Source organism: Aricia agestis, chromosome Z (genome assembly GCF_905147365.1).
Source record: "Aricia agestis chromosome Z, ilAriAges1.1, whole genome shotgun sequence".
NCBI classification, from domain to species: domain Eukaryota; kingdom Metazoa; phylum Arthropoda; class Insecta; order Lepidoptera; family Lycaenidae; genus Aricia; species Aricia agestis.
The window spans coordinates 7,184,944-7,208,425 of record NC_056428.1 but is presented as its reverse complement, the minus strand read 5'-3'; the positions used below and the strand labels follow the sequence as shown (position 1 = coordinate 7,208,425).

Sequence of the window (23,482 nt, the reverse complement as noted above, 5' to 3'; positions counted from 1 at the left end):
GAGTAGGTATCATGTTCACAAAAGTGGTGGTCTGGTGATGGAAACCATGAGAAATCGAGGTGACTCTTTGATATTCAAATGGGAACATATGGTCCCAGAAAACGTTCAAAATCTTTCGATTAATAAATTTAAAAAAGTAGTCAAAGAACGTTTTGTGCCAAAGCCTATTATAAGGTCAATGATTTCATAAACGATGGCACATCTTGGGAATGCTGAATTACTGCTTGCAAGGCTACTTCTACATGACTTACAATTATTATGTATCTATCTATGTTTACATTGTATAATTTTTAGTTACAGCATTGTAAATTTTATTTTAAAAGATTATTTTTTTTCTCACTTTTTTTGGTACAAAGTGGGCTCCATGCGAGTTTCTTACGCCGGTTCTTCTCGTCGGCTTAGTTCCCGAATCGGTGGTAGGCACCATGTATTCTGAAAATATATTTTATTTTAGATTTGTTCAGAAATAAAGCAATTTTGATTTTGATTTTTTAAAACACCAACTGTAGGTATAGAAACATAGACTGTTGAGTCCCATACAAAATTGCGGGTAGGAGAAAAGCAAGCTAAATCTAGATGGCGCAATCATCGATTCTGGCTATATCTGAAAATGTAATAATACAACAAAACGAGCCAATGAAATCAAAAGGCGTGACCTTAAAACGCGATAGAACACTTTTCTGCATTTTTACAACATCATTTAAACACTCGTAGCATACTAATTATGATTTTCTAAAAATACTTCCGAATCAATGATCTACTTACTAAGTAGCTTGTTATTTGAAGACTAGATGGCGCAATACATAATAATACGTGAGCATTACACACACACACACCTAGGAAAATGACAGATTTACAACACACAAGCTTATACAATATACGAATTATCATTGTGGTACTATAGACTGGAGAGAGCCTTATATCAGTGTATAAGCGTCAAAAGCGTGTAATGTTATGTCCTACTTACTAGGACATAACAAAGGAGTCGGTCTGCATATTTCATGTAATAAAAGTGTTAATAAAGGTTTTTAGTGAACATTTAATGCTAGATATTGATGAGTTTTGTGGTTCGGCTAAATAATAAACTATAAGAATGGTCAAAGAATGCCTCAAACACGTGGATTTAACATTAAATACGTAAGTTTTGAACAACATTTTTTGGGCTTTTCAATCGGTATTTTTGTAAGCTAAAAAGATAATTTATAACTTTATTAATCCCTTTCGGCCGTTCCCAATATTTGATCTACCTCTGGTTTCTGGAACTCGCAAGATTGCTATTTTTATTTAACTTTATTGCTATTTTTATTTTTATTTAATTTTTATGTGTATTGTTGGTATAGTCATAGTATAGCAATATTATAGGGATATGTCATATTGCTATACTGTGGTATTGTCCTGTCATTCCTCAATGTCATTACTTCTTTTAAGATGTTGTAAAAATGCAGAAAAATGTTCTATCTCGTTTTAAGGTCACGCCTTTTGATTTCATTGGCTCGTTTTGTTGTATTATTACATTTTCAGATATAGCCAGAATCGATGATTGCGCCATCTAGATTTAGCTTGCTTTTCTCCTACCCGCAATTTTGTATGGGACTCAACAGTCTATGTATGGCTGGTCTCTGACGGTGGCGAACTGAGCCAGGGCCTCTCGTCGGCGGGTAAGCACGAGTAATAATACTGCAAACTGCAAAGTTTACCGAACGACGCACGAAAATTTACGAATTCTCGAGTTTCGGCGGGGCTGAAAGTTCCGGCTACATTTTGGCCGAAACCTAAACTAGAATTTTTGGCCGAAACCGAAATTTCGGTCGGTCACTATAATAATTATGTCCGGCTAAGCCGACTGCTTTGTCCGGCGTTTTGGTTTAGCGACCTGTCAACTTTATACGTAGCTCATTGCCCAACCTTAACCTAAGTTCTAATTTCTAGCAACCGTTAGAGTGCGTTTCCACTGACGCGGAGCGGAGCTTAGCGGTTCCCGAATTGACCAATCGTGCTATTCCAGCGGAATGACAGCGAAGCGGAGCGAAATGGGAGCGAAGATTTCGAGCATGGCACCGCTCCGCTCCGCGTCAGTGGAAATGCGGCCTAAGGTTGCTGGTGTAAATTAAAATAAAATCCAGTTTATTTGTACGATTTATTGCCATAACACAATCTTACAAAACAATTACTAGTTTTAACAAAAGAGTGAAAATGTTGGTAACTTTAGATAATGGTTTCATACAGGCATTCAATTCAACAATATTTGATACAAAATATGACCATTCCTGAGAAATCTTAAACAATAGTTATAATATACATTATACTTGCGGTTGCAAGTGCAAAGAAGCCAAGAATGTTATCTACTGTATGGCAGCTACTAAACAAAAGTTATTCAGACACCTTAAGTTATCAACCATGACCATGTGGGTTAAATGATAAATCATGCAGCATATTTCAATACTGGTGGTTCCAACTACTTTACGTAAATAATTTTATAAAACAAAAAAAAAACAACAAAAAGAATAATAAACTAAGTTTATAATTGTAAAGGTGTAATACCTTCATACAAAAACAGAACCAAATGTAATATAAACCAACAAAAATATTTTAATTATAACCTTTATGGCTATAGTTAAAATCTTTGGTTCTTACATAATACATTAGCAGATAACATAAAGTAATAATGAAAATAAAAGAAAAAAATGACTATCATAGCCTATGACTTCTTATTTTTGTTTAGCACCAGAAAATCTGTTACTTACACCATACACATTTGTACGATCTGAACATACAGTTCGACAAGGCTTTATTTGAACGTGGGTGACATTGACGGGAGCACTGCTGGTAAAGGAGAACTGTCAAACACATGTCAAAAATGACGTTTTTCTATGATAGAAGCGTTTAGTTCCTTTTCTCGCCACGCTCAAATAAAGCCTTGTCGAACTGTAGGTTATAAATATCAACAGATCTAAAAAACTTTAACTGTCGTACCTACTTACAGAAATGTTACACTTATGTCTTATACCCCCATTGCTAATAGAAATATTAACGCCGTGTATAAATTGCATATAAAAGGGAAATGGAAAGTTTATATTCAGCCACTGTCGCTTCTCCTGGCGCTGCCGGCAATATTGCGCTGAACACTCCTGCGGCAGTAACGACGCGAGTGAGCGCTTACACTCAGCAGTCTAATATTTGCCGCGTCGGGCAGCAGCAGCCGGCAGCGGCATGACGAGTGGCAGCGCTAGTAACCATATACATTATCGCGCTGCCCACTTACCTGCCCAACAGGGCTGATTTTATATTAACAAGGCATAACTATTCAAGGGTCGCTATCTTTGTCATTTACTGTGTAAATATTTTATTAGAAAGGGGGCTAGAACAAGTAGAATAGCTATAAACACAGATTTTTAAAACGATAAAAAATCGTGTTTTGAGCAATATCAATCTTACACATTCCAGTAAATTAATTCTATGCAGTTTGCACAATTTAATATACAAATCAAACATTTCATAAAGGTTCAATGTATTCAACACTTTAACCACTGACAGTGAGATTCGATCATGTTGAAAAAAAAGTTCTGTAAAATGTCACAACTGAATGTTTTAGTTACAAAAAGATACGAGATACTATTCAATTAAGTCAAACTATTTAAATGCCATATAAATTCTTTCTCTGAACAGTCAATAGTCTTCGTCTATACTTACAATAAACCAAATCATATTCACATTAAGAAACAATACTTCAGTATTCCTGTAGTATATTATTGAAAATAAATAGAAGCTTTTAACAGCTAACAGATTAAAACAATATTATGAAACTTCGTTGTTACTTCAGTCTTCACATAGTTTATTTGGTCCTGAAAAGAAAAATAATATGGTTAAATAGGTCGATTAATAATTTATTTATTTAGGGTGGGTTGCACCATCATACTTTAACTATAACTGTAACTTTAACTATACCTACAATGCAAAATGTCAAATATTTGGTTAAAGTCAAAAATGAACGCCATATTTAACCATAACCTTGAGCTCGACAAGGCTTTAAATGCACGTGGCGAAAAAAGGAACTAACGCTGTCATCATACAAAAACGAAATTTTTGACAGTTCTCCATTACCAGCAGCGCCCCCGCCCACGTTCATTTATAACCTTGTCGGACCAGCTGTCATCTGTCAAATTCTGTGGTCAAAGTTAAGGTTAAAGTTAACGTTAGCCTTAACTATAACCATAACTTTGACCATAACTTTAACTTTAACGACGCCTCTGGTGCAACCCACCCTTAAATAGGTAAACTAACCTGACTTGATCAAAGTTATTCTCATGATAAGTACTACATAATCATTATGATAAAAACAGTTTTTTATAATAATATTTGCAAATTCCATCTAACATTTATATTTATAGATATTTTAGAAAAAAATCCATTTCACAAATAAACTTCAACATCCTAGGGCCAGTATGTTCAATAACAACAGCACTCCTAATTATTGAGGAAATTAAGTTGTTTTAACATATTTAAACCAAGAAAAAAACTGTTACAATTGCAGACATCTATATAAATGGATTTTCAATTGCGTTAGTAACGATAAAACTCAAAAACGGCTGAACGGATTGGGCTAACTTTAGTCTTAAAATATTCGTAGAAGTCCAGGGAAGATTTTAAGACACGAAGTTCACCGGAACAGCTAGTAGTTATATAATTAAACCCGATCAAATGTCGCAGGCCGGCATCTGCCAATGGATCAATTACGTCGACGGCATTTACGTCAGTGGTACGGCTGCAGGTAGGCGGTGGCGCCGGCGAGATCGCGGCGCAGCCACGCGGCGTTGAGGCGCACCGTCTCCAGCGCCTGTTGGACCGAGCGCTCCGTGCCCGGGGACACGTGGTCCGCGAAGAACGCCTCCACCTCGCGCGCCATCGCCTCGGACGCGAAGTTCTCCGTGGTGGACTTCACGAGACGCGCCAGGAGGAAACCACCCTGCAACACGAGTTAAAGTCAAAACTTTGGAACAGGGAAAGAGTTTTAGTCTAAGGTTACACACAGTCTGGCAACACGGAGAATGATCGTGTAACCAGGTGCAACCGTGTGATTGACGGACTGATTATTTTTTTATTATGTACTTTCCGGCCATCATTCTGGCGTCAGTCTGAAACTGATGGACTGAACTGATGTCATACTGACCGGCGTGTAACCCTAGTCTACGGGAATGTTTCCATCAGAGCTAAGGCGCCTTGACTACTATACCACATGGCACAGTTATGTATCCGCAAGCCACATTCCTGCCGAGATCGTCGGCGTATAAACAATGTTTCTCAATGAAGAGCTATTTCTTCTGCTTTTATATTTAGTCCAATGTTTACTAGTGAAAAAATGAATAACGCAGAAATAAAATATTTTTTATATGCGTATTTTTTTTTATTCCTGTCAGAATAATCTTTCGATTTGATCTTCAATGAATTCAGTTGCGAACTGACGATTATATGTACGTAAATCCATCATATTATAGCAGCGTGCGCGCATTTTAACACCAACTGACTATAAAGAGCGCCTTGGGGGGGGATTACATTATCATTTATATTGGATCATTTATATGATCATATATAGGATCCAATATATATGATCATTTGATCATATCTGCATATCACAATCATATTTCATTGATCCTATTTTACGTCATATGTGGTTTCAATAGCCAATGGAGAGCGCTAACGCTGACAGGTACTGACGTCAGTGTTACTAGATCTCAGAGAATTCGATTTGTCAAAAGACGTCGTCATTTTTAATATGGCTTGTTTTTGTTATTTCTGCAAGATTATCCAAGTATTTAATTAGAAAAATAATTACAATTATTTGAAACATATTAAGGAACAAGAAATTAAAAACTCTTTTTTATATTAAATAACTGGCAACACCTATTTCTATGACCGTATTGGATCCAATCTATGATCAAGGAGGAAATGAATCATTTATCTATATTACATTATCCAATATAAATGACTCAATGATCTAGGATCCAATATATAATATGATAATCTAATATCCCCCTTGAACACTGAACGTCCAACCACAAGCGCAGACAAGTTTGTACAATTCGTTGCGTATGCCAGAATTTCAATCAAGTTTAAAAACCGTCAAGCCAAACTTTGGGCTTGCGCATATTACCGTTTTACCAACTACACGCACAATGTTGGCATGCGCAAGCAAAACTGTGGTCAAGCATGCATGTGTGGTAGGCGCCTTAACTATGCTGCGTGCCAACGAATATGTTTTTAAAGTTTCAAAAGAATCGCTTCATTTGAATTTTAAGCACCTTTTAGCAAGCAACACAGCTTATTTTGGTGGAAACGAAACTTCTGCTGGAAAGAATACTGCAATATGAGTTGTTTTAGTTATTTGACACTTTAACGAAGGGAGACCTTTTTACATAGACAGTTATTGATTTTTCCACAGACAAATCAAATATAAGGGTGGACACTGAAATAATTGCATACCTCGTATCTATTCATGAACTCTTGCCAATGGCTCTTGAAGAATTCCCAGGCCAAGTCGCGCCCATTCCGGCTGACCGCTACCGACACGATTACAAACACCGTGTCTTGAGCTCGAACTTCATCCTGAAGAATAGGGAAATTGTTCTTATGAAAAAGACAAAACTGCTAAAAAAAATGTATATTTTCTTTTGAGAAATTTAATGCCAATGATAACAATAATCTTTAGGCAACTAGTATATAAGTACTTCATATTGTAAATTTAAAAATATTTTAAAGATTTAATTACATCAATTCGAAATAAAAATACAATACATAAGGCTCCACACTCGCGGCGCGAAAGCTCTCGAAGTGGCTTCAACGTCCATTTTACTCAATTGCGTGAACGTAAATGGGAAGATTGCGACTGTAGAGGGCCGTATAATATGTTCGCGTCGTGCTCACGGCACGTTGCATCCGTGAATCGCGGCCACAATTCGCGCTGCGGGTGTGAAGCCTACTTAAGAGGCCGAGTGCCATCGAAATTCTCATACATACGTAATACCAAAATCTCATACGAACATATTTAACATGTTTGAGTTATTTTTCAGTTTAAAATAGTAATACCAAAATCTCATACGAAAATATTTAACATGTTTGAGTTATTTTTCAGTTTAAAATGGTAATTAATGAGGTAATTACCTAGGTTCCTGCACAGAAATTTACTACAAAATATTTAAAACCACTAAAAATATTTTTAGTGTTTAAATATTTTGTAGTATATTTTCTACTAAATATTTAAACACTACAAAAATAGTAAAACACAAAAAAGTATACTCGTATAAATAAATAGTAGAAAATGCAACCTTTTGGCACCATTTTTTTTTCTTTCGCCAAAGACGAACATTGGGTCATTCACTATTCACTGTCAAAAAATAGGATCTGACTATTGATGTTAAGTCGATTCGGAATTAAACAAACCGGATGGTAGTAATTATTCAAAAAAATGGTTCTTCATTTTATTAGTTTGATGTTTTTTCGTCGGTCGTTATGCTTATCATTGATTAGTCAATAATGGAATGATTTTTATCGGACTAATACCAATTGAATGTAAAATACGCGATAATAGCAGAGTTTTACCTACCAATAAACCCTTATTATGTCCGGAACCTTATTCAAGGCCTTTAAACAAAATTGAGACGGTAGTCTTCCGTTTCCTGTCGTAATATTGATCGTTGTAATTCCTTTCCGGTCTTTTTGGCGCCAAGATGGCGCTACGATGGCGGTAAGATGGCGGTTTCCGGTGTTCACCAGGGCAGGCGCGCGCGCTTTCTTCCTCATTGCAGTCTCAATTTTTTAGCACCAGGCAGACCTTACTGTAAGGCCTTGAATAAGGTTCCGGACATAAGAGTTTTATTGGTAGGTAAAACTCTGCTATTATGTCCTATCACCGTTATTCAAGGCCTTTAAACAAAATTGAGATATTGTTTGTTGTCGCCTGGTGAACAAGACGCCAATGAGAAGAATCAAAATGATTATGAGACAGGAGTTTGTTATATTATATTTTTAAATGATTTACTTAGTATTTTAAGTTGTGCATGGTTTTAATAATTACAATTTGTTCAAAATTACATTAAAGTAGGTACATATTTTAAATTTTAACAAAACTAGTAACGGGTTCAAAAAGATTAGTTAAGAATTACTGGTAAAAGAAATCTGCTTATAAGCTTCTTCTTTTGTATAGTATTTTTAAAAGGCAACGGAGACCGTACGCTTCCCGGAGTTGCCTCGATACCGGCTTCTTTTAAAATCAACTTAACCCATCCAGAAATTGCTGTTCTAGAAGCAGTTTTTGGTACTCCCCGATCTGATACAAATAAATTTTTGATGCCGGCTTCTTTCAGTCTATCGCTACCTAGAACAACTAATTTTAGTACGGGATCAAGATTTGGATTTTCACTGTTCGAAAAGAATTTCCAACCTAATAGATTGTGGGATTCTGAATCGGTTTTAGAACCGTACATTGGTCAGAAAGTCACAGTATCACTTTCATTATCATCTACAACACTGCCCTGTGACACTTGTGTTTTTCCATACAAACGCTGTCCCCTGTTTCCTCCCTGGATAATGCCGGTAGAGTTATGATTTTTTCCCTGAATATCTATGGCCACTATTAGCATGTCCCTATGTTTTCTTTTTTTTTTCATAATTTAATTATTAAAAAAATAAGAACTTCCAAAAACCCAAAAAAATTGCCAGATTTTCCTCTGCGTTCAAACACCCAGAAAACAAAGGTGGCTAGAATATACAAATAAAATAAAACATAGGAACACAGCTCAAGCCTTGCTTTAATTCTTAATGAAAAAATTACTTAAATCGGTTAAGTTTAGGAGAAGGAATCAGCGGACAACGAATCGAAGATTTTCTGTTCTTTTATTAGAACTTTTGTCGTGTTGTCTCTATCGCGCTCTGCGGTGGGAGACTTGAGATTGGTGAGACAGCAATACATTTTCAAATACCTATTTTCAATTTCTCTCGCCCCTGGTGTATCCTCTTAAATGCTTTAGGTATTGTCCTAACCCCTGACCAAGTTAAGAAATGATGGTTCATACATTATTGAGTTACATAGAGAGAGCAGGTTGAGGAATTCAATTTAATAATGGAAAATCCGTGGCTCCTTCGCATCGCGGTCGTATCTAGTCTCGGCATAGAAGGCGACAAGTGTACTTTGTTTAAATATTATTAGAAGGTAGAAATGAACGTATAAATGCTATCAAAGGGCATTACAGTACATGCATAGTCGGAAAAAGGACATTCGGATGTTGTTGCCATGTGATGTCCATTTTATGGTACATATATGGGCTGGGGTAGACATCAACAAAACTTGACTCCTCCATCTCCAGCTCCATTTTTGGATATTATTATAAGAAACGAAATTGAAAATGAAACCGATAGTAGCGACAATCCATATTAATATTATAAATGCGAAAGTATCTCTGTCTGTCTGTCTGTCTCGCTTTCACGCCAAAACTACTGAACCGATTGCAATGAAATTTTGTACACAGTTATTCTAGAGTCTGAGAAAGGACATAGGCTACATTTTAATGTGGGAAAATATCATATTTCTATGAAAATATCGATGAAAATGAATTCGCATTGCGCGTGGCCAGCGCTCATCCCGAGGGTCCTGGGTTCGAGTCCCGCAGGCGGAACAAAAAGTTTTCAATGTTCCTGGGTCATGGATGTGTATTAAAATAAAATTTCAAAAATCTTAAACATATTTTATGTATTAACATATTATAAAAAATCCAGAAATATATCGATGCAATGAACATTTTAGTTCTAATACGATTAAACAGATGGCGTTTTTTTTTCTTCATTGTAACATAGAACTAATCATACTTATTAGTTATTATGTTTTTGTTTATAGTTTTTAATACGTTAGAATATAATGTTTAATAATATTATCACTTGGTATAATAATAATTAATCTATCTTATCTTATAGAACTCCTTCTGCATTTCTAATATATGTGACAAGTTGACAACAGAAGGCGCTCTAAAATTAAGGAGTTCAAGTGTACCGGCGTGTTGGCCTATATTCCATCCAGAAAATATGTCAATGCAATCAACATTTCAATTCTAATATATGAAAACAGATGGCGTTTTATTTTTTACTTAAATATATTTTATATATAATATTATAAAAAATCCAGAAATATATCGATGCAACGAACATTTTAGTTGTAATACGATTCAACAGATGGCGTTTTATTTTTTACTTCATTGTAACATAGAACTAATCATACTTATTAGTTACTAGCTGTTGCCCGCGACTTCGTCCGCGTGTACATCAGTTTATAAAGCGCGATGTCAACAAAATTGGTGTCAAAAGCTTTTATAAAAAAAACCCTGGTACCCCTTAAATCAATACAGCTGTGCAATGTGCACACAATAAGTATTTCATTTTTTTATATTAAACTTTATATTTTATGCCAAATTTTAAAGCTTATTTAGCCCCCCAATTACACAACTTTACCCATAAACTATTTATCATTGATAGGTTTAAGGTTACGTCTATGGTTACGTCACTGCACAGATAAAGTACTGAGTTATTTAATACCGTAGAATCGAAACAATCGAAAAAAATAGAAACTTAAATGTAAGATGATACCACCTCTTATAGAAAGACTTTTGAGCAAGCGTCAGCGCGATGTAGAAGACGCACGGCGCCATCTATTATGAATTTTGAACAAATTTACGCATTTTCACCCCCTGACAACCCTTTTTCCAGTAAAAAAGTAGCCTATGTCCTTTCTCAGGCTTTAGACTATCTGTATACAAAATTTCATTACAATCGGTTCGGTAGTTTTGGCGTTTGGCGCTAAAGCGAGACTGACAGACAGACAGACAGACAGAGATACTTTCGCATTTATAAAATTAGTATAGATTATGTGCACACTGCACAGCTGTTTTTGGGTATTTTGATTAATTAAGGGCCGCGCTACACCGGAATGGCAGCGGCGAGGCGAGCACTTTCAGCGCTGCCAATCCGGTGTAGCGCGGCCCTAACGGCCGTTCCCAATATTTGATCTATATACGGTTTTGGCCGTAAGAGGGGACCACTTACCACGGTTTTAAAAAGTTTTTAAATTTGACACAAATTTTGTTGACACCGCGCGCTATAAACTAAAGTCCACGCGGACGAAGTCGCGGGCAACAGCTAGTGAATAATAATGTTGTTTTATTTACCAATAAAGATGTTTTATATGAAATTGCCTTTTTGTTGCTATAATCCCAAATAAATAATACCTCCTGCCAATAAAACCCATAAATATCGAAACCTCCTTTGTGCAATTAGTTGAAGAAGTATACCAGTCATTACGGTCACTCAGATACGGTACGAACCGACCTTGGCAAGAGTAAAATTTGGAAATCCACCAACTTGTAATCAATAGGTACATTGTCGGTAGTAGTTACCATAATTACTCTGGGGAACATGGTATCCCTCCTATAAAAAAGGTTATTTAGAACCCACTATATCTCCGGTTGGTTACAACCTAGAGCCTTATAGTAAATTTACTATTTATTTATATATTTTTTTAGTGTTTTACTATATTTTTAGTGTTTCAATATTTAGTAAATATTAATGGTGAATCAACTATGCTTTGCACGCCATCAAGTTTTTTTCAAAAAATTTGAACATGCTCTTTTTACTAATGACTATAGGGAATCATCTTAATTTTTTAATTTTTTTTTAAATTATACATTTAATTTTATATCAGTAGTTTCAGCACCGATTTTCGTTGACTTTTTGAGCGTTTTTTGTGCAAAATACGTCACGTTTAATAAGTTGGATTTAACTTAAATAAAATAAAATATATTGATAGATCTAAATACTTTATTCATAGATATAGTCGTAATTAATCATAAATTGTCTTCCAAAAAGGTATAAAAAGTGAGATCAATATAGTTTTCATGTTTTTCTTTATTTAGTTTAAAATTTTCCTTGCACCGTTTTTGCTTCTCTGTAGCAGTTTAGTAAACCCCAGTGTTGGCAAATTTGGTTAGAAGCATCTTAGTAACAATTGTCTCCTGGGTAACGACAGTGGAACCGTTACCCAGGAGACATTTAGACATATTTTATTTTTTGTAGATGAATATAATAAATCAAAAATTCCAACTATACCCAGGAAAACTAAGACATAATATCCATATATTACCACACAAAATTATTGAAATCTATACTAATATTATAAATGCGAAAGTATCTCTGTCTGTCTGTCTGTCTGTCTGTCTGTCTCGCTTTCACGCCAAAACTACTGAACCGATTGCAATGAAATTTTGTACACATTTATTCTAGAGTCTGAGAAAGGACATAGGCTACATTTTGATGTGGGAAAATATCTTATTTCCATGAAAATATCGATGAAAATTTATTCGCATTGCGCAGGCCAGCGCTCATCCCGGGGGTCCTGGGTTCGAGTCCCGCAGGCGGAACAAGTTTTCAATGTTCCTGGGTCTTGGATGTGTATTAAAATAATATTTCAAAAATCTTAAATATAATTATTTTATGTATAATATTATAAAAAATCCAGAAATATATCGATGCAATTTAGTTCTAATACGATTCAACAGATGGCGTTTTATTTTATTTTAGTTCTAATACGATTCAACAGATGGCGTTTTATTTTTTACTTAAATATATTTTATGTATCTATACTTCTATACTAATCCATACTAATATTATAAATGCGAAAGTATCTCTGTCTGTCTGTCTGTCTGTCTGTCTCACTTTCACGCCAAAAACTAATATTATAAATGCGAAAGTATCTCTGTCTGTCTGTCTGTCTCGCTTTCACGCCAAAACTACTGAACCGATTGCAATGAAATTTTGTACACAGTTATTCTAGAGTCTGAGAAAGGACATAGGCTACATTTTGATGTGGGAAAATATCTTATTTCCATGAAAATATCGATGAAAATGAATTCGCATTGCGCGTGGCCAGCGCTCATCCCGGGGGTCCTGGGTTCGAGTCCCGCAGGCGGAACAAAAAGTTTTCAATGTTCCTGGGTCTTGGATGTGTATTAAAATAATATTTCAAAAATCTTAAATATATTTTATGTATAATATTATAAAAAATCCAGAAATATATCGACGCGATGCAATGAACATTTTAGTTCTAATACGATTCAACAGATGGCGCTTTTTTTTTACTTCGTTGGAACATAAAACTAATCATACTTATTAGTTATTATGTTTTTGTTTATAGTTTTTAATACGTTAGAATATTATGTTTAATAATATTATCACTTGCTATAATAATAATCAATCTATCTTATCTTATAGAACTCCTACTGCATTTCTAAGGAGTTCGAGTGTGTTGTGTTGGCTTATATTCTATCCAGAAAATATATCAATGCAATCAACATTTTAATTCTAATATATGAAAACAGATGGCGCTTTATTTTTTACTTCATTATTATAACAGAACTAATCATACGGTACCTACTTTATTATATATTATTGTTTTTATTCATAACTAGCTGTTGCCCGCGACTTCGTCCGCGTGGACTTTAGTTTATAGCGCGCGGTGTCAACAAAATTTGTGTCAAATTTAAAAACTTTTTAAAACCCGGGTAAGTGGTACCCCTCTTAGGGCCGCGCTACACCGGAATGGCAGCGCTGAAAGTGCTCGCCTCGCCGCTGCCATTCCGGTGTAGCGCGGCCCTTAATTAATCAAAATACCCAAAAACAGCTGTGCAGTGTGCACATAATCTGTACTAATATTATGAATGCGAAAGTATCTCTGTCTGTCTGTCTGTCTGTCAGTCTCGCTTTCACGCCAAACGCCAAAACTACCGAACCGATTGTAATGAAATTTTGTATACTGATAGTCTAAAGCCTGAGAAAGGACATAGGCTACTTTTTTACTGGAAAAAAAGGTTGTAAGGGTCGTAAATTTGTTCAAAAAATTCATAATAGATGGCGCCGTGCGTCTTCTACATCGCGCTGACGCTTGCCAAAAGTCTTTCTATAAGAGGTGGTATCATCCTACATTTAAGTCTCGATTTTTTTCGATTGTTATATCTATTCTACGGCATTAAATAACTCAGTACTTTATCTGTGCAGGCAGTGACGTAACCTTAAGACCAAATTTCACCAACAACTGTTAAAGTTAATGCTCGAATTAGTATCACGTTAGCTGTTTTGTTTTTCATATGAATGAAAGAGAAGACAGGATATTTTAACAAGCAACACTAACCGACGTTGGTGAAATTGGGGCTAAACCTATCAATGATAAATAGTTTATGGGTAAAGTTGTGTAATTGGGGGGCTAAATAAGCTTTAAAATTTGGCATAATATATAAAGTTTAACATACAAAAATGAAGTACTTATTGTTTGCACACTGCACAGCTGTATTGATATAAGGGGTACCAGGGTTTTTTTATAAAAGCTTTTGACACCAATTTTGTTGACATCGCGCGCTATAAACTGAAGTCCACGCGGACGAAGTCGCGGGCAACAGCTAGTAATTCATATACTTACCTTAATTTCGATGCTACCCCGCAGCTCCACAATAAAACACGCTGTCTCACTCAGGGTCTCGGATGAAATTGCCGATCAATCAGCGAAAATAAAGTGGCGTGACGAGTATCAGATGAAACCCAAAAAGGTTTCCTACCGGTCAAGCTATTTAAAGGCTGTGTCTGTCTCACTTACCCCACCTTAGGTGTCGTAAGACAGCGGAACAGCGTATTTTAGTTTTGGTAGGGACAAATTTGTTAATGTCAATTTACCAAATAAAACGTAACTTAGTAGCCTATAATTAAAGATTTATAAAGCGTTACACATTCAAACACGTAATCGGAATATGAAAACAGCCTTCGCTTTGGAACTTTTTGTCATAATATCAAATTCATTACATCGATTCGTCAAAAGGACAACAGAAATTTGTATGAAACTGAATTTTCGTCGGCGGGGGCATGTAAGTTATTATATTTTTCAACAGAAAATGTCTAGTAATCCGTAGACCGTAAGTTAATATGACGACAGTGGTTCTGGTATACATATAAAATCAGTTAATTATTGTTATTCATTCTTACTGTGAGGGATAGGTTTTGGCACGGAAAAGTTGATCCACCTTGTAATAAAACTACAAAATATTTAAACACTAAAAATTATTTTTTAGTGTTTAAATATTTTGTAGTAAATTTTTGTGCAGGAACCTAGGTAATTACTATTTTAAGCTGAAAAATAACTCAAACATGTTAAATATTTTCGTATGAGAAAATGATTTTGGTATTACGTATATGTGTGAGAATTTCGATGGCACCTGGCCTCTTAAGATTTGTTATCGGGCCGTAACGTATCTTCAACGTCGGTTGGTAATTAATATAATACCTATTTGTAATAATAATACAGGACAAAACATCTATTTGTTACAATTAATTATTATGGAGCAAAAAGTTGAATCATAATTATTCATCACTTTACAACTGAATCCGATAAAAGTAGAGAAAAAAACATATTTTCTACTGTAGCTGCAATCTATGTGTGAACATACACACACACATAGATTGCAACACAACAACAAGAAAAATAAGAACATCTTCAAACTTAAAAAACTTACCGATATAGCGAAGTCCAATACTCGCTTCAGTAACACGGGGTCCTTGACAGCGCCCAACGCTCTGCTGATGCGGTCCTTCTCCTCGTGGAGGTCAGCCGCGCGGTACAGCTCCAGGAAGCGGTGGAACGTCGCGTCGTCAGCCTCGGCTAGCACCGCTCGGTAGCACGCCGACCGCAGATCCGCGGGCAGAGCACATACACCGTTGATGTGCTTCTCGAATCTAGAAAATAAATATTACCTACGTTATGATTCGAGAAAATAAATATTACGAGAACTTCTCAAATCTAGAAAATTTTATATATATTACGACTATTTTGTTAATAATATGCTTACATGTTTTGTCAATCGTAGTGATTTATTTGGACAAAAATATCGCATTGATTTGCTTACAAGGATTTGGTGATCATTTACTATATTTGGTGATCATTTACTATATTTAGTAATCATTTACTATATTTTCACCAAATATAGTAAATGATTCTCATCAGAATCATTTACTATATTTTGGAGGTCATTTACTATATTTGGTGATCATTTACTTTATTTGGTGATCGTTTACTATATTTGGTGTTCGATTACAATTTGAAGTGTTGTCATGACTAAAATAGCTGGTAGTATTGCAATTTTAGACTTTATTTTTTTGGTGTTAACTATCTTTATTTGGTATACAAGTTTAGGGTATCAGTGCATTTTTTGGTGGTCATTATATTTGTTCCCAATAAGAAATCATAACACTAAACTACTTTGGTTATTCTCGAAATACATAGTCTTAACATTGTTTATCCTATAATAATAAAATTAATACTTATTTTTAGCTTACCGACTCTTCGCTTCCTTGATTGTATCGGGATCTTCAAAACTGATCATTTTGTTGAGTACCAAACTCCTTAGTAGGGTATCCAAATGGCTCTCTTTTTCCGAAGCGTCCCAGCCCAGGCGTTTGGTCACATTTCCAAACAATTTTCGGCCGTAGTTTTTCAAGGGTTTGTCAAGAGCGGTGTGCGAAAACAGAATGCTTAACTTCGACAGACAGTTCGATATTGAAGACCAAACGGTGAAATTAGTTTCATTTGTAAAGGCCTCCATTAGCTTGAGGGACTGAAAAAAGAGATAATGTTATGAACTATATTAGCAGTATAATAAACAATGTTCTGCAAATCAATTAAAAAACCTCCGGGCAAATTATTCACTAAAAAACTGCTGACATAATTTATTGCATCTAGAGTCTAGAATAAAGGCAGATAATAATTAGTTTGACAAAGCTCAATGTGAAGCTTGGAAGCTTGACTCAAGAGGCCCTCAAGACAGAAATGACACAGCTAATTTTAAAAGGTTCTGCCATGCTACACTATAGTCTATCAAGAAAGTGAAGAAATTAAAAAGTGGCAACATCGTAGTGGCATCCCTTTCAAATCAATCTAAGAAAAAAGGGATTACACTACGATGTTGCCACTTTTTAATTTCTTTATGGACTATATACTAATATATAAAAAATGATTTATTCATATTCAGTCTATAATATATATTCCTAATTTAAACAAGTCCTACGTAAGATTGCCAAATGATAATTTTTTTGTACGAATTTTAATAGCTCATTGTATTCAATTTATGTTTTTTTCCACTATGAGATCAATGACCTTAAGTTAATTAATGGTTTTAAAATGTTACAAATAAAAAACTTATTATATTATCCACAGTACCTAAAAGGGTTAATTAATAATAAACTAGCTGTTTGACCGAGCTTGGCTCGGTATTCGATAAAACACGAATAAAATGACATTTTCTAAAAATGATTCCTAGCTACATCGATTTTTCGCCCCCGAAGGCCGAAAACGTCTATATACTAAATTTCATGAAAATCGTTGGAGCCGATTCCGAGATTCCAATTATATATATATTTTTTATGTGTCAAACAAGACACCGCTAATAAGTTATGTTCATTACATCCATAATATCTTTCTAAGCCATCCAATGATATAAAAATCTTCTTTAAAAATATTTTAAGAGACCACCTATGACGAGACGCGGTTAGTCAGGCAGTAATGTGAGGAATGTGAGTTACCTCTGCGGTATTGGTGTGTCCGGCCTGCACGAGCGCGAAGCAGTCGTCTAGCAGGCCGAGTCTATCGAGCGGCGGCAGGGAGCCATCCCGGACCGCGCGCACTAGCTGCTCCAGCATGCCGCCCGGGTACCGCGTGCGATAGTATCCCACCTGAAAATTGTTTACATATTACAAGAATCATGATACGACAAACCAGTATTTTTTTAATCAATGTCTGTCAATCTGTTGCATTGCTGTTGCAAACAGCAATGCAACAGATTGACAGCAGTTTTACAAAGTTACCCACGCATTGGACATACAAATTATATCAGTTGTTCTTGTATGAAAGAACACTTGAAAGGTTGCTGTTATAGTTTGTGCGTTTTAAGATGATATGGGTGACACTTCTCATATTCCTTGCTACGGTTTTTTTTTTTACAAGAAAACAAAAAAAAATCAAAATATAATAAATTATATTCCATCTACAAAAACAAATGTTTCCTATAATTGTAAATGAATAAAAATGAAAAGTTGCTAAATGCTAACTTATTAATATAAAATTATAAATTTTAACTGTGAAAATTATTGTTACGAAAATATTTAAAAAATGTCAGATGCATGAAATGGAACTTATGCCAATAGAGATTGACACTGTTGAATCGAAATCAAATCGATAAAAAGGGCGGCCATTTTAAATCGCCGGCGCCACTCTGAAACGTCAGTACGAAATCTATAATTTCGATTGCAATTCCTTTACGAAGTGATTCGATATTTTTAAATTATCGATTAATTTTCTTAGGTAACTTCCCTACTATTGTCAATTATAATGTGTCACCCATATCATCTTAAAACGCACAAACTATAGTGGCTTAGTTTTTGCATATTATACCACACACACACTAATAATAATATTTCACATGACTGTTAGAAAATAGAGTATGGTATATAACAAAATATTTTGCAAGGTATTTATATTTTTTTTAATTTATTTATTTAAAGTCGTTTTCAACATCAAGGTCATTAAACGACCACCTTAAATACAAATAATTTTAGTTCAAATACATTTATACATATTAATCAATTTCAAATATTTTAAAGTACAATTACAACCTTTTCCATTCAAACACTCTTTTAAATTATCAGGAAGATTACTTAATTTCTTTTGTAAATTAAATTCTACACATTCAATGAGTAAATGAGAAACTGATAATTCAGCTCCACACTTGCACTTGTTTACATTTTGTTTGGTAATTAAATGTATATGTGTTATGTTCGTGTGACCAATGCGTAGTCTAGTTATAACTGTTTGGTCATTTCTACAGGCAAATGAAATTGGTTATTTATCAAAGATTGCATCTCTAACATGTAGTAACTTACTTGTATTATTTATTTTCCAATTATGATTCCATAAATTTTTTATTTTATATCTTACATGTTTTCTTAAATCAAATAATAATCATTGGAATCAGAAAATATTAAAGAAAATATGGAATGGAATCAGAAAATATTAAAAAAATTAAAAAAAACTTGAGAACACATCATTATTATTACAAAGTACTCAAAATGTGTTAGAAAATATTATCATTGAAAACAACTCACTTAAAAAGGAAATAATAAATTTAAAACAACAGTTGGATACATTAAAATTAGTATGTACTAGTCTGTTACCAAAGACGCCATCAAACAGATCTACAAGAAAAACTAAGCCACAAAACATAAAACTACAGAAATCTACAAATCTTTCAACAAATATCAACAATAATGAAAAAAAAAGTTCACACGGAGAGTACAATGTTGACTATACAGAAAGAAAACTTACATTCTAATTATTATTCTAGCAATTCGAAAAATGAAAAAAAAGAAAAAAAACTTTATACATATTTGGAGCAAATCAATGTGTTGGAGTAGCAAACATGTTAAGAAAGCAAAGACTAAACAACCCATACGAGAAATTTGAAATAGTATCTTTCATCAAGACTGGCGCGAACACTGAAGAAATTTTAAAGACACCGTATTTATTTAATATTAAGAAAGAAGACAAATTAATTTTAAGCATAGGACACCATGACAAAAATCCAATGAAAATTTTATCAGAATTATGTGGATTTCTTAAAGCTTCAAAAATTACCTGTCCTGTTTTAGTTTTAAGTGTTTTAAATAATGCACATCTTAATGAATGGAAATTAAATAACTTAATTAGGATGACTTGTACAAACTATGCAAACTGTCATTTTGTAAATCTCAATAACATTCATGTATTGAACAATTCGAACATTTGTAAAAAAATTAACTTTATTATTGATCAGATATATTATGAAAATAATTTTCTAAATAGTAAAACTAGGAAGTCACAAAATATAGTAAGACGCAATACATTAGTAAATAAATCTAAAGTAAACACATACAACACTACTTATGATAAAAAACAACATACACAACAATATAATAAAAAAAAGAAATTATCATAAACAAAATAACAATAAATATAAAAATAATTTGGACATAACTAATACCTCTAAAATTAATAACTATGACAAAAAAGTTCAAAAACAAATAACAGACTATTTTAAACCTCAGCCATTATTTCTTGAACGAACAAAATCAACAAATTAGAATAATACATCAAAATATTGCTAGTTTTTATGCCAAAAGATGTCAGCTGGAAATTGCATTTACGGAACTTAAATCTACTAATAAAGATCCAGATATCATATGCTTAACTGAAACGTTTGTAGAAAAAGGGACAAATATTCAAAGTCAAATATTAACTTACATAATTACACTTTGGGAGCGTTCTATACTAGAACAAAAAAACAAAAAAGAGGTGGTGCCTGTATACTTATCAAAAAATAAGTTTTCACACTGCACTACTATTAACTTTTCATACTCTACTGATAATGATTTTGAATGTTGCGGTATAGAAATAGTAGATCTGAATATGATTATTATATGCATCCCCAACGTCAGTTGAATATGATTATTATATGCATCCCCAACGTCAGTAGTCAATACATTTTTTGAAAACCTTGACACGTTATTGCATAATTTAATAAAAAAAAATTATCACTTCTCTGAATACTAGCACAGTTGGCTATGATGAAGTCTCTACAAAAATAATCAAAGAATGCAAAAATATAATAGCTCCAGTTTTGGCAGCTCTTATAAACAAATCGTTTACTGACGGCGTTTTTCCTAGTAAATTAAAAACGTCGATTATTAAGCCCCTGCATAAAAAAGGTGATCGTAGACAAATGAATAATTATAGACCAATTACCTTAGTCCCCATTTTCTCTAAAATATTTGAAAAGGCTATGCACAAGAGATTAACTTCCTTTATAAACAAATTCAAGTTACTAAAAACGAACAATACGGATTCCAGAAGAATAAATCGACACAACAAGCTTGCTTTAATATTACAAATCAAATTATTAACTGTGTGGATAATAAAGATCATTGTATAGTTATGTTTATAGATATAACTAAAGCATTTGACTTTGTTTCTCACAAAATATTACTAGATAAACTTAGCAAAATGGGTATTAGAGGACCAGCTCTTGAATGGATTAAATAATTTCTAGAGGATAGGATGCAATACACAGTCATATAATATATCAACTTAAACAAGGAATCAGTAAATAGTAAATCTAAAAGTCTATTAAATGTATTTGGAGTCCCTCAAGGCTCAGTTTTAGGTCCTTTATTATTCCTGTTTTATATTAATGACATTCCCATTATGACTAATTATAAATTAACATTATTTGCTGACGACATAACTATGCTATTTACATTCAATAATAAAACAGACGTGAACAAAATCGAAAATGACATTAATTTAGTACTTAATCTTATAATTCAATGGCTGACCTCAAATAATTTAAAAATTAATATTAACAAAACAAAATATATACAATTTACAAACTATAATAAAAAACCATTACAACTAAAATTGCAATATAAAAATGAAATTATACAACGAGTAGATGAGAACGTATTTTTAGGTATACAAATGGACAAATATTGCAACTGGCATGCACACATAAACAAAATTCTGTTCTAAACTAAACAGATTCGTATATGTCTTGAGAAGACTTGCGTGGACAGTAAGTGATCAGACTGCAATTATGGCCTATCACGGATACGTTTCATCTATCCTGCGCTATGGACTAGTAATTTGGGGAAATTCAACCCAAATAAATAAGGCATTTATAGTCCAAAAAAAATGTCCCCGAGCCATAGCAAGGGTTCCACCATATGAATCGTGTAGGCCTTTGTTCAAAAAATATAATATATTGACCTTACCAAGTATGTATATATTAGAAATATTTAAATTTGTAAGTAACAATAAACATGTCTTTACACAATTAATAGATCAAGTACCCACAAAATTTTTTAGAAACTCGAATAGGTTAATTATAGATAAAAAACCAAAGATAAATATTTTCTTAAATAATGCTTATGCAATGTGTGTAAAGATTTATAATAAGATTCCCGCACATATAAAATCGATGACAACAACTCGTTCAATAAGGGAATTAAAAAATACTAATACAGAAGGCATATTATGACATCAAAGAATTTCTTAATAATAATTAAATAATAAAGTACCTATACAATGACTAATTAAATTTTATTTTATGACATTTAAAGCCATGTTTACTTGATTGAATTTTTTTGACATTGTGGTTTGCTTTGTATTTTGACATAATATTGAATTGACCATTGGAATTAAAATTACCTTGTGATGACCCTAGGGTATGTTATTCGAATATTCGAATACTCTTTTTATTCGAATATTCGACGATTTTATTATTCGAATATTCGGCAAATTATTTTTCGAATAATTCGAATAGTAAAAATATTTTTTATTTTAGTTTAAAATGCTATCAAACATAAAATTAACATGGAATAAGAACATATTTGTTTATTTCAGAAAAATAATATTATTTATGAATATTCTACATCTTTAATGATATAATAATATATAAATCTGTCTGTGTAGTCTAACTAATGAGTATACGACCATTCATCGTCGCCGTTGACTATGTTCCAGACGTTATTTTGCCTAAAGACATGCAAATGAAGATATAAACTCCTTTCAGTCATGGATTTCAGTAGGTATCGTCAGTAATGATCGCCCACGCCCAAAAATTTGAGAAAGTTTGAAAGAAGTCAATGGATACAGATTATCCATTGACTTCTTTCAAACTTTCTCAAATTTTTTGTCTACCGTGATAACTATACAGTGTGTAACCAAAATAAGTAATAATACTTTAAGGTGTGTACGTGTTCCTTGTAGAGAGTTGACTGTGAAAGTAGCAGCAGAAAGACGATTTTTTTTGTCACTTTTGTATGGGCAAGGGCCCGAGCGTCACGAGTTTCCCCATACAAAAGTGAAAAACAAATTTTGGTCTTCCAGCGCTGCTACTTTCACGGTGAACTCTCTACAAGGAACACCCTAAAGTATTATCACTTATTTTTGTTACACCCTGTATATCGCGGGCTTTAACCCATCAATCCCTTAGCGGCACCCGGCTGTCGCATAACGATTGAACTGCGATTCCCACGATCGAGGTATTATGCCAGAAGGGTGTATATGGAACAAGCTCCATTTTTAAGAAGGGAATAGATGTAAGTGCAATATTGAGAGTTTTAAAATATGTAGTTAAAATACAAAAGATCATTTTTTATACGCCCTTCTCGCTTGAAGCTCGCGATATGTGATCTATGATTCGACAAGTTGATGAAAATTTGCTATTCAATAGCTTTACCGCGGCAGTCCTCGACTAATAATTGAAACATTTAGTACAGTATAAAAAAATGTCGATGGCTCCTTAATATCATGTTATTGGCGTTA

The 23,482-nt window shown here is 33.7% G+C and overlaps 1 protein-coding gene across 1 annotated transcript in view; it reads right to left on the bottom strand.

Annotated features, from left to right (window-relative positions):
• Positions 1-3,739: 3,739 nt before the first annotated feature.
• LOC121739413 (puromycin-sensitive aminopeptidase) overlaps positions 3,740-23,482 on the bottom strand; it is a 34,673-nt gene continuing 14,930 nt past the window's right edge. The window contains exons 7-12 of the mRNA XM_042131877.1: positions 17,650-17,799; positions 16,408-16,685; positions 15,588-15,807; positions 6,478-6,600; positions 4,750-4,963; positions 3,740-3,842 (exon numbers count right to left, since the gene is read on the bottom strand). Coding sequence (XP_041987811.1) covers positions 4,751-4,963; positions 6,478-6,600; positions 15,588-15,807; positions 16,408-16,685; positions 17,650-17,799 — 984 coding nt within the window. The 3' untranslated portion in view covers positions 3,740-3,842; position 4,750. The remainder of the gene's footprint in view (positions 3,843-4,749; positions 4,964-6,477; positions 6,601-15,587; positions 15,808-16,407; positions 16,686-17,649; positions 17,800-23,482) is intronic.